The 13,423-nt window shown below is 37.0% G+C and overlaps 1 protein-coding gene across 1 annotated transcript; it reads right to left on the reverse strand.

Annotated features, from left to right (window-relative positions):
• Positions 1-7,059: 7,059 nt before the first annotated feature.
• LOC130053110 (E3 ubiquitin-protein ligase TRIM71-like) lies at positions 7,060-8,286 on the reverse strand. Its single transcript, XM_056159695.1, has one exon. It carries the CDS (start codon positions 8,251-8,253, stop codon positions 7,126-7,128), a length of 1,128 nt encoding a protein of 375 aa, XP_056015670.1. The 5' UTR covers positions 8,254-8,286; the 3' UTR covers positions 7,060-7,125.
• Between the last annotated feature and the right edge of the window lie 5,137 nt (positions 8,287-13,423).

Raw genomic sequence — 13,423 nt, forward strand, 5'->3', positions numbered from 1 at the left:
TCTTTTTACAACCACTGTGGTACTTATTGGAGGGTTTTCTGTTGTGATATAATGTGCCATATGACAACATACTGCTTTTCCTCCAATTCTTAGCATTTGTACATCATGGATTGTTTAGCACAATCATCAGTTAGCAATGGCTCTTTACATCCATGTTGGATATGTACATGCAATTTAATTGTCAGTGGTCATGACTTAGTCAAAATTAGTCACCTTACACAGTTATGATGCACTAAAGTATAACTCCTGATAAAAGAAGCGTGCATATGCGAACTCATACACACGATGTTCATCATCCTTGATTACTTCGATCTTGCTCCTTCAAGATTACCTATTCCAGTTGACAATGAAGTGCGATTCGACTCTTAGGCCCTTCAGGCCTTTGATTTAAATTATGCCCCCAGGAGAAGGGTGGAGTCACAATAAGGGATCAAAGTTTTATATAGAAATATAAAGAGGAAATCTTTAAAAATCTTCTTCTCAATAACCACTGGCACAAAGAAGTTTACATTTACACGAAAGCTTCCTAACATAGTGCAGATTCAAGTTTATCAAATCCATGGAACCTGGAGGTAGGATGGGGCCACAATAAAGATCAAAATTTACATGTGAATTCGAACATATGGGGAAAATCCTTATATCCTTAGGATAGGAGAACTATTTTCTGAACTTTACTTTGAGACATGATGGGTTGGAGAACTATTTTCGGAACTTTAGGTTGGGAGGTGAGAGGTGAGAACCGTTTTTAGCTCACCTGAGCTGAAAGCTCAAGTGAGCTTTTCTGATTGCTTTTTGTCCGTCGTCTGTCTATCTGTCTGTCCGTCCGTCTGTCTGTTAAACTTTTCACATTTTCGACTTCTTCTCCAGAACCACTGGGCCAATTTCAACCAAACATGGCCAAAAGCATAATTGGGTGAAGGGCTTTCAAGTTTGTTCAAATGAAGGGCCATGTCCCTTTCAAAGGGGAGATAATCACAAAAATGCAAAAATAGGGTGGGGTCATCAAAAAATCTTTTTCTCAAGAACCACTGGGCCAGAAGAGCTGAAATTTACCTGAAAGCTTCCTGACATATTGCAGATTCAAGTTTGTTCAAATCATGGCCCCCGGTGGTAGGATGGGGCCACAAGGGGGATCAAAGTTTTACATACAAATATATAGGGAAAAACTTTAAAAATCTTCTTCTCAAGAACCACTTAACCAGAAAAGCTGAGATTTACATGAAAACTTCGTGACATAATGCAGATTCAAGTTTGTTCAAATCATGGGCCCCGGGGGTTGGATGGGGTCACAATAGGGGATCAAAGTTTTACATACAAATATAGGAAAAAGCTTTAAAAATCTTCTTCTCAAGAACCATTGGGCCAAAGAAGTTGACAATTACATGAAAGCTTTCTAACATAGTGTAGATTCAGGTTTGCAAAGGGTAGTTTGGGCCATGATAGGGACTAAGGTTTTAATGCAAATATATATGGAAAGTCTTCAGATATGGGACAAGGTGACTCAGGTGAGCGATGTGGCCCATGGGCCTCTTGTCTGAAATTACGTCGGAAGGTGAGGGGGTGGAGAACTATTATCTGAACTTTACATTGGGAGGTGAGGGGTGCAGAACTATTTTCTGAAACTTACGTTGGGAGGTGAAGGGGTGGAGAACTATGGGGTGAAGGGGAAGAGAACTATTTTCTGAATTTATGTTGGGAGGTGAGGGGGTATAGAACTGTTTTCTGAACTTTACGTTGGGAGGGAGGGGGTATAGAACTATTTTCTGAACTTTACGTTGGGAGGTGAAGGGGTGGAGAACTATTTTCTGAAATTTGCAATGGGAGGTGAGGGGGTGGAGAACTATCATCTGAACTTTACGTTGGGAGTTGAGGGATATGGAGAGCTGTTTTCAGAACTTTTATGTAGTGAGGTGACAGGGATGATAACTATTTTCTGAAATTTACGTTGGGAGGTGAGTGGGTGAGAAACTTTTCATTGATGTCGTATATAACTTGATGTATACAGAGATTAGATATTGTGTTATGAGTGTTTTTAAATTGGGGTTTGTTCTCATTGTGGTACATTCAGAATGATAACATGATTATTTTGTAGACATTCGTGTTCTAATAGCATAATATAATGGTGGGAAGAAATCATTTTGGTTACCTAGCTAGTACTTAATGTTGAAATCAATTTTACAGGGTAGCAGTTACTTGAGATGTCCGGCTGATTGATGAGGATAATTTCCCTGAGACTCTAACATTCTGTAGGACTTGGATAGCTCTATTACTGTAGAAAATGTCAGGTTTGTTAATGAAATTATCTAAAATGTTTTATGCCTCATTCATGCAATGGCTGGGGCATATAGTGTTAACCCTTTTTAGCTCACATGATCTTGCTATGAGCTATTCTGATCACATTTTGTCCAGCATCAGTCTTTTCGTCTCTTCATGCCCTTTCAATATTTTTGACTTCTTCTCAAGCACCGCAAGGCTAATATCAGCCAAACTTGCCTCAATGGGTATCAGGACAACTCGCCCTCAAGACAACTCGCCCCATCTTCGGGACAACTCGCCCTCAAGACAATTCGCCCCTTCTCAAGACAACTTGCCCCCTCTCTTAAGACAACTCGTCCCCAATGCTATATATATATATATATATATATATATATATATATATATATATATATATATATTATCACACTTTATTCCTATTTTTGTTATTTTGTTTGTACAAAAATCTACACTTTTAACCCCGTAAAGATACGTCTTTTTATTTAATTAATTATACCACGCCGGCTGATTAGCCAGCTAATACACTCCCTACCAAAACCTAGCTTTAAATTGATCAGTGTTTGGGTTGAGTACACTCATCATCACTTTGATGTAAAAATATATGATTACAGCAGACACAGGCTGGGTTTTGGTTGGGAGTGTGTTAGCTGGTTACTCAGCCGGCGTGGTATAATTAATTATCAATTATCTGTTTGTATTGCTTTAAATCTAATTCTTTGATTTCCCCCGCTCTTAAGTATTTACTTCAAACGTTAAGGTACTCACTTTTCACTTTGAAATCGCCCCGTGAAAATAATAAGTAAACAAAGCTGTAATAAAATTTCTTAAATGGAAATTCATGATTTTTCAACAAGAATTAAAATGTAGTTGAAAAACGCTCACAAGCTTTACACTTACGTAATACATACCGTATTGATACACCCCCCCCCCCAATAAAAATCCCACAATGTTCGTAATACTGGTGACATTTATTTCTTTTAAATAATTAAGTGAAGATCAGTAAATATAATTCTTAGTCAATATTGAATTATGAAAATTATACCTTTTTTCTATTTTGTGTATAATTCTATTAGAATTTCACCATGATCTTCTTTTTAAAGTATGAAATAAAAAGACGTATCTTTACCGGGTTAAAAGTGTAGATTTTTGTACAAACAAAATACCAAAAATAGGAATAAAGTGTGATGATATATATATATATGTATATATAGTATTGGGGGCGAGTTGTCTTAAGAGAGGGGGCGAGTTGTCTCGAAGAGGGGGCGAGTTGTCTTGAGGTCGAGTTATCCAGCATTCACTACATGCATGCTTCAAGGATTCAAGTTTGTGCAAAATGAGGAACATGCTCCATCCAAAGCTGAGGTAATAAAAAAATAGGGTGGAGTCATTTAAAAATCTTCTCAAGAACCGCTAGGCCAGAAATGTTGAAATTTATATAAATGCTTCCTGACATAGTGTAGATTCAAGTTTGTTCAAATTATGGCACCACGGAGTAAGATGGGACCACAATAGGAGATCAAAAATGGTGGAGTCATATTAGAGGATCAGAAGTATTACATAGTAATATACATGAATAAGAAAAATCTTCTCCTTTTGTAAAATGATGACCCTTGAGTAAAGGCAATTGTATAGCTACGACACAGCTAGTTTTTTAGGTCACCTCAGTAAAATCAGGTGACCTATTGCAATTGGTTGTCGTCCGTCGTCGTGCGTTGTGTGTCGTCGGACATGAGTTAACAATTGAACATTTTTAACTTCTTGATAACTATACCTGTCCAATTCTTTTCAAATTTAGTATGAAGCATCTTTAGGACAAGGGGGACATAAATTGTAAATTTCAGGACCCCACTACCCCTGGGGCATTAGGGGCTGGCCAAAGACTGCCCAAAAATGACCAATTTTCAAAAATCTTCTCTCAAGAACCGAACATGTGTAAGAAAAACTATATGCATGGTGATGTAGAGCAGAAAGGTCTCTACCAAAATTGTAAAATTCATGATCCCTGGAGTAGGGGTTCTGACCCCAGGGCGGGGTCAAACTTGATATATAATGTTTATGTGTAAAACACTTAAATAACATCTTCTTTAGTGCTGTTGATACTAAATTGTAAGTATAAATAGCTATTTAGAAAGAACAGGTAGTCCTTTACCAAAATTGTAAATTTGATGATCCCAGGGGTAGGGGTTTTTGGTATCAGGGTGGGGCCAAAATGGTCAGTTATTACAAGTGTGAACAATAGACATGGTTAACTTCTTGATAAATATCATTCCATTCTTTTCAAATTTGGTATGAAACATATTTGGAACAAGGGGAGTATAAATTGTAAATTTCAGGATTCTTGCATGCCTGGGCCTTAGGTGCAGAGCAAAATCTGCCAAAAATTGACCAATTTTTTTAAAAATCTTCTTTTCAAGAACCACACACATGTAAGAAACACTAAATGCATAGTGATGTAGAGCAGGAAATCTCTACCAAAATTGTACATTTCATGATCTTTTGATAAATGTATTTTAATGTTAATACACCTATTATTTCAAGCCTTTCATCAGTGTATGCACTTTTGAGGGCAGCGAAATTTTAAGACCACATCTTTTTTTAAACTGTTGCTGAACATTAGAATTTAGCTTAGATGTTCAGAACAAGAATTTTTTCTAGATTTCATAGCCTGTGAGAGTAGTGTCGATACTTTTTCACTAGTATCCATGTGACCAATAAGAATTGTGGGCCTCTTGATTTCAAAAGTAGTATATTATCGGAGATAAAAGCTAAAAGGATCCACACTACAGCTCAAAGTCACAGACAATGATGTAAAATGAAAGGTTCTGTCAGAAGGAATCTATATACAAAATCTAAAGGCTGTACTTTAAATAGTTCAGGATATACTGTCTAAGTTTGGGTTTCTTTTAAAGAAAACTCCAACACTAAGGTTTAGGTCACAAGGCTGGAATCCCTGGTAATATCAGGAAGGTTTTTTTTTACATAGAATGCTGATATGTGAAATATGAGAGCCATATGACTTACAATTCAAAAGTTAGTAGCAATGTTAAAGTAGGAGACAGGCATACAGGACAGGACAATATGCCTCCCCCTCCCCAGCTATAGTCGCAGGCATATAAAACACTTGAATCCACACACTTGCTACACTTGAAAATGATTTGTTAAAGTGAATTACCTGCACTATATGAACGTGTTTGCATATTAACATGACTAATCATGACCCTGTTGTTTTTGAGATTAAGAAGAATTTCAAAAACATTTTCCTATACATCCCCGTAAAAGCTTGTGTCCATTATTGTGGTTAACCCCCCACCCTTCCCCGAGGACCATATTTTAAACAAACTTGAATCTGCACTACCTGGGGATGCTTGCATATTGATATGATTAATTATAACCTTCTCGTTGTTTTGAAGAAGATTTTTCCTTTATATCTCCATGTAAAACTTTGAACCCCTGATGAGGTCCTACCCAAACTCAGGGAGGCCATGGTTTTAACAAACTTGTATCTATACTATATCAGGGAACTTTTACATCGATCTCATTTTTTCTGACCCAGTGGTTCTTGAGAAGATTTTTAAATAACCCACCCTATTTTTGCCTTTTCTTGATTATTTTCCCTTTGACCCTTGGTTTGAACAAACGGTACCACCGTGGTGGTCTAGAGATTAGAGCACACGCCCCGGATGTGGAAGGCCAGGGTTCGAATCCTGGCCACAACAAACATAAGTTGTTAAAACAGGTAGTAACAGTTCCATCGGCAGACGCTCGACATCAGATGTGAATGTAATGGGTCATCGGATATTACCCTTAAAACGGATGTCCCGTGTCACAGTAGGTGTGGCACGCTAAAGAATCCTCACTGCTCAATGGCTGCAAGTGCTGAATATAGGTCTAATTTAAATGTTAAACAAGATACAATCAATCATTTGAACAAACATGAAATCCCTTTACCTAAGGATGAATGGTACCAGTTTTGATTGAAATTGGCCAAGTGGTTGTGGAGAAGAATATGACAATGTAAAAAGTCAATAACAACAGATAAATTTCAATAGGAAAAGCTCACTTTGTATTGTGGATATCGGCCTGGATAGTTTTGTGTGTTTAGAGCACCTGACTATTACTTATGTAATACAGGGGTGTCGGGTTTGATTCCCGGTCCAGTCAAACCATGGATATTGGTTTGGATATCTCAGTGGTTAGAGCACCTGACTAGTAATACAGGGGTCTGGGGTCCAATTCCTGGTCCTGTCATATCATGGGAACGAAGGGCCTTGAATTCGATTGCCGGTTCAGCCATATCTTCTTTTCCTTCCCATTACATTTACATATCACAGACTATCCTTGACAATTCAGTTTGATATGATTACACTTTGTTTATTTTGTAGGACGGTGGAGATTTAGATAAGTGGTGTGATGTTATTGATGGTCAACAGAAGACTGTGACCTTGAATCTGAAGATCTGTGATGAAGACTGGACGTTTGGGGTCACTCTCTGTTACAGTACTACAAATCTAAGTAAGTACTCAGTAATAATGTAAGACTGAACTCTGTATCATGTTTATCTAATATAAACATTGGAGAATCAAACACAAATTAATTCACAAACAAAATAATGTTCTGTTAAACTCACAAACACAAGTACATGTTACACATCACAAACAGAGGACTGTAATGTACAGAGGACTGTAATTAACACAGGACTGTAATTAACAAGCTGATGTAATTAACAGGAATTAACACAGTTATGTAAATTACACTGTGTTGAGCTGTGTAATTAACGCTGGGTAGAGATGTGTAATTAACACTGTCGAGCTATGTAATTAACACTGTAGAGCTGTGTAATTAACACTGTGTTTATAGATATTGGATTTTCTTCACTTTAGCAGTGCCCCACTCAGCCACAAAGAGGTTGTCTCTGATGTCCACACATAAACCTAATGGATCGCGTAAATCACAGTGAATGTAACGGAGGAACTGCCCGTCCTGATCTAGGATGTGGATACGATGATTGTCATGGTCTGCTGTCAGGATGTGACTCTGGCTATCTGTAGTGATGCCATGTGGAGTAAATGATTGCTTGATATTAGAGGGATGACCAGTGTATCTAAATCGGAGTTTTCCTGACCGATTGACCACCACTACTGCTCTAGCATTATTGTCAGCCACACAGAGATCCAGGTTCCTGTTCTCACTGAGGTATTTATCACCACCAGATGAGTAGAGAGGACGACCCTGATCATCAAACTGAATGCTTTGTTTCTCTGTGGAGCCGGAGTAACGCACGACTTTGGATTGTTTGAGATCATCACTGTACATGGTAACCAGGAGGTCGTTAGCCGCGGTACAGCAGACAGAGCGAGGTCTCCACCCCTGTAGTGTGATCATGGTCTGTATCTTTTTATTCTTAATTAAGTTCACGGTGTTATTACTAGGGTCAGTATAAACAAAATCCCCGTCCCGTGTCACTGCTATGTCCTCTGGTTCGTCCCCTGACTTGGTTTTTATTGATGTCAGTAGTTTACTCTGGAGGTCGAGCAGCTTCATGGTTTCGTTAGTCCCGCATGTCCAGACTTGATCTTCACTCAGACAGCTAACACTGTATAGAAAGTCATACCTAGTGTCTATGGTGGCGGTGACGCGCGGCTCATCAAGCAGTGGTTTGACTGGAGGAGACGATACAGCTTCTGCTGACTTCATTGTGTCGCCATGTTCTGTGTTAATGGATAATGGCGACAGAGAACCGAACATTACATTGAGCTGATCTTTGTTTATTTTCTGAGGAGAGAGACTCGGTGCTGTGACTCGGACTTTAGGCGGTAATGTTCTAAATTGGGAATTCCTAGATTTGTAAGTAGAGGTTAAGGAGACGTCATTGGATTTTAGGATTGATTTCAAGTCGGACATGATCTGTTTGAGTTCCGCCATTTTCTGTGTGATTTCATCTGTATTTTTATTTAGCGCGTCCAGATGTTTAGTTTTCATCTCCGCAATGGCGGATTTCCGTCGGTTGACAATGGCGGTGAAAAAGTGAATGAAGATAAACGAGCAATGATTAATCTCATGACTCCTTTAAGCATTCAAAAATAGAAAGTTGGACAATCTCGGACCCTAGACGTGGAATCAGGTGCCTAGAGGGAGTAATAATATCTCTGTGACCGGTCACATCCGCCGTGAGAACTATAACTAGATCAGGTGAACGGAGATATCCTTAGTCAGAAGCAGTGTTCCAAGAACCGCTTAACAATGGGTATGAAACATGTCAGGCAACATTTGACCCAATGACAATTTGTGTTGGCAATATAGATCGTTATAACTACCATATAATTTGCGAAACCCTGATTTCAAACGACACTGTCAAAACTTTGTTTGTCAATAGCCTGTCTCGAATTAAAAACTGATTATATGCAAAATAAGATATTGCGTATCAAATCAGTTGAGATATATAAACATCATATACGGACGATAATGGAATATTGCTACAAAAATGTGGGAAGTTGACGATGGAGAATTTGAAATCATCCAGTTTCTTTTATAAAGTTGAGTTGTTAGTTTGCCTTTCATATCTATTTTCAATAAAATATCTAAGTGGGAAGCAGATGTGGAGAACTCTGTGGTGCCTTTGATTTCGACTTCACTGGGATATATTAAATCAATGTATAGTTATATTAGCAAAGTATTCTTTGAAATTTTATTAGCAATAGGGTGTTTTGACTTGGACAATGAAAATTATATTTATTCAATTGCACAAAGATAAATCGCCATGAATACGTGGTAGAGATATAGAGAACAATACCGAAAACTACATGATTGGGACCTGATCAAGGTATAGGGTTCACGTTGGGTGTGGCCGTTCGAGAGGTGATGCTTACTCCTCCTAGGCACACGATCCCATTTGTGGTATATCCAGATGTTCATTTTCTCTACTTTTAATTTTGATAGAACTTATCAGATTGATAACTGCTCGTAATTTTCATCCTTTTATGATTTATGGATAATACGAAACATGTGATAAAATATAGATAAAATGTTTACATTGTACCGTGATCGTTGTGGTGAGCACACCCAATGTATATTATATACATTTATTTATCCGCCACAGCCACATAAGGTCAGATAAAAACGAAAGTATCATGGAGTGCACTGACAGCTGTCAAAAAAATATCATCTTGCAAAACCATTTTAGATATTTTATCCACTTATTCATCTAACAAAAGTGATAGAACATAACTGTTGTAAATAGTGCATTGTGACAGTCATCAACAACAAAACGCAGCGCAAATGGTCTTGCAGAGGTCACGGAACTCTAACGAAAAAGAATGAGGGTAAATAAAGTTTCCCAAAAAGTTAGGGTTTTCTATTAATTCTCTCTTATACATATGTTGTTCATCGTCGCGTTTCCTTCCATTTCACCTACGTTCAAAATTTACAAATAAAAGCACGATTGTTGTTCGAAAGTTGGTTATTTTAACACAGTGTTAACCCGGTGTTAACTTCTGTGTTAAAGATAACCATGTGATTAACTGTTTTTCAAAATGCGAGTTTGCGTTAACACTGTGTTAACGTTGTGTTAACTTTAATCCACCTCCAGTACCTGTTAAGTTTTAACACAGCTGTTAAAAATGGCCACCAACTTCATTTTCTGTCCGCCTCAGACCAAAAATCATGCAAATTTCAAAGACTCGGACATTCTGAGGTGTGTACTGATGCTGAACTATGACGGTGTGTTGTTTATGTTGTCATAAATTGGTATATTCGTCAAATCTCATGAAATTTACCCAAGAGAAACAGCTAATGCAAAAAAAACTACTACAGCTGGATGATGGTGTTAAACTTTTCTGTCAGTAGCAATATCTTGCACGTATCTATAGATACTTTCGGCACAAACTTTGAATAGGGGGTGGGGGTGTCGGCGGGGGGGGACTCGTATTATATTCACTTATATGAAATCCTGGAACAGGACGCATGCTTAAGATGTAATTTTACCTATTTTTTCTTCCAAATATCAAAGTGCATGTAGGCCCTTAGATCATGATGATCATTTCCATTGAAACGCCAACTTTAAAAACATTATCGTTTGCACTGGCCTTGACCTTTTGAAAACTGATTCAAATGAAGATTTGCATGCATGAAACGTGCATGCATGTATAATTTATTTTCTTTTTTTAAGGTTATCTAATATGAACAGTATTCATTTCAGGCTAATACAGAATACTTGTGAACACAAACGTAGGAAGAAGAATTTTTCATTGTTGGTATTCCAGATTAATATCCCTTAGTAGAAATGACGTGGTGGATCAAGTATTGTATTCAAAACAAAAATATTAAAATAAATAAATCCATAAAAAGAACATAGATATAAACTGCTATAGTTATGTATGTGAACAGACTATCACAAGGTAAATTAATTTATCATTTTCTTCATGAATATTTTTAACTGCTTTGGGGAAAATACGATTAAGAGTATAAAAAAGAAAGTTAGATATTCTTAGAGATTTAAATATTTTTATAGACTAGCATCGTCGTTAAACCCCTCCCATAAATTTTATCCAATTATGAATTAAACAATATAGAAAACCCTATGTTTATTTCTTATTTCAAAACATGTAGCACCCCACCCCCTTATTTCTGACAACGTACGTTTACTGTTATTTTTACATGCAAAGTCTTACAACCCCCTTCCCCGCTTTTTTCATATCATAGCATCAGTGATTGGTAGTTGAAATGTAAGCTTGAACTGATGAACTGAACCCATATATTTTGCTGATAAACCTTAACCCCCCACCCCCCCCCATCACGCAACTTGGATTTGAGGTTCGACTTGTTTAGAAGAACTCATTTTAGTGAGGGGGTTTATAAATTATTTTGTTTTGGCTTGTCAAGTATTTTCAGACAATTGTGAAATCAACTTGTCCGACTCTCTATTAACCTCCACTTTGATAAACTATGCATTGAGCCTGCTTTCTACAAGATAGACACCGGGTTTTTTTTTCAACTAGGCTTGGGCCTAGTATATATCATTATATAATGCTCTAATGATTCTATGATTATTCAAATTGAATATACAAGTATAAGTACATGGCCCACAGTCACTGTCATGCATTTCGAAACTAACCAATACATGAACATTTCATCAGCTATCTCCCACAAACAAGACTTTTATCTACTCCTACATTCTTTTGTTTACATAGGAAGTACGTGTGCATTATGGGTAATCAAATGATTTGCAAATGGTTAACTCGATTAATTAACACAGTGTTAACTATTAAATATGTGGAATTGCTTTCGAAAAACAGAATTTAACCATTGTGTTAGCTAATCACTTGGTTAGGAGTTAACACTACGTTAAACTTAACCAGTGTTAAAGTTAACCAGCCTTCGAAAAACTGGGCCCAGGTCTTTCCAGGGGTCTGTTTTTTGTCCAACTACGTAAAACTTATACGGTACCAATTTTGATGCACCAGATGCGCATTTCGACAAATAATGTCTCTTCAGTGATGCTCAACCGAAATGTTTGAAATCCGAAATAACAATGAAGTTTTAGAGGTATTATAGGGAAAAACAGTGTGCCAAAAAAGTGGAGTCAAATTCGTCTAAGGATAAGAGCTATGCGTGAGGGAGATAATCCTTAAATTTGAAATGAATTTCTAAATTTTATAACAATAATTGAATATACATCCGTATTTTTAAGCTAGTAACGAAGTACTTAGCTACTGGGCTGTGGAGACCCTCAGGGACTAACAGTCCACCAGCAGAGGCCTCGACCCAGGAGTCATAATGTAAAACTTATACGGTACCAATTTTGATGCACCAGATGCGCATTTCGACAAATAATGTCTCTTCAGCTATCTATTTTATATGGCTTATAGGAGTTATGAGATTGATCACTGTTCGTTATCTTCATCTTTCTAGTAGACATTTAATTTATGTGAAACCTAAAAAAAACTCTGTATAAGATTTTTAAAATGTGCTGCTTACCGCCATAACTAACACTCACCTAAAGCATGTCCTGCAACGCAAAAGAATAGAAATACTGCACGTAAGTTATTTTCTAACTTCATTTTCGTGAATTGATTAGACTGTGTTGCACTTTGCTGGACAAGACATCCATTTATATAGATAACACTGTCACGTGGTAGAGGCTTCCTTGAATTGTTGAATGCAAACAGATGTAAAATGAATGTGTAAAGCTCAATCATTGGGTCGGTGAGATTAACAATATATGCTGCTAAGGAAGCCATCGCAAGATGGGACATATCCCATTATGTCATTTTACTAACAAAATTAGGAAACGCTGAAAACGAAATGAACATGTGACATGTGTTTGAAATAAGTATATGATTAAAATTGCATTGCCACCATAATATTGACCGATATATGATGTCCTATGGTTTCCACACGGTCATGCCAATGTTAACAATCTGATACAATTAATTTATTTTCTGATCATCACTGTTGTTCCAATAGCATGACGAACAGTATCCATTTCCTGAACAAACGAAAACACGGTGTTAGTGATTCTCAAACATACTTACAGCTGAGGTACTATCTATGTGTTGCACACATTACACATTATGTAGGGATATCCACTTCCTGTTACGAATTACTTTACAAGTCTATATGATGATTTTTAAAGATATAACTGCAAACGCATGATTAATCCATTAGAATACATTTGAGGAATATGATAACGAATACGACATCAAAGTTAATAGCAGAAACATTGATCAAAATATTTTTACCGAACTTCAAATTATATCACAAACGTAAATGTGGTCATTTCAGTAAGACGCATTTGTAATTTATTTGATGTAGATCATTTTATAAACCTTTATAATGGTGAATTCTTGGTATCTCAGTATACAATCAGAATGAAGAAAACTTGAAACTTTTATTACAAAGTATCGGAATCGTACCAGAGAAATATTTACTACGTAAATCTTTTGAACGAAAGGAATATTCCTCTATGCGCATATCTTAGATTAGGATGTTTCAAACATGTTCTCTACTTGTGCACCTATTTTGCCATTACAGCCCATTTAGATCAACGGTGAAAATATATGAAGCATAATATCCATTTTGAGTATTTAATGTGGTTGTGTATCATAGTAACCCTTATAAAAATGTAAGCCCCGTGCCACACAGTTACTGCAAA

The sequence above is a fragment of the Ostrea edulis genome, chromosome 3, assembly GCF_947568905.1.
Source record: "Ostrea edulis chromosome 3, xbOstEdul1.1, whole genome shotgun sequence".
Lineage (NCBI taxonomy): Eukaryota > Metazoa > Mollusca > Bivalvia > Ostreida > Ostreidae > Ostrea > Ostrea edulis.

Excerpts from the sequence above, each read along its gene's own strand:
- LOC130053110 (XM_056159695.1), bottom strand. The coding sequence starts at position 8,253 with ATGAAAACTAAACATCTGGACGCGCTAAATAAAAATACAGATGAAATC.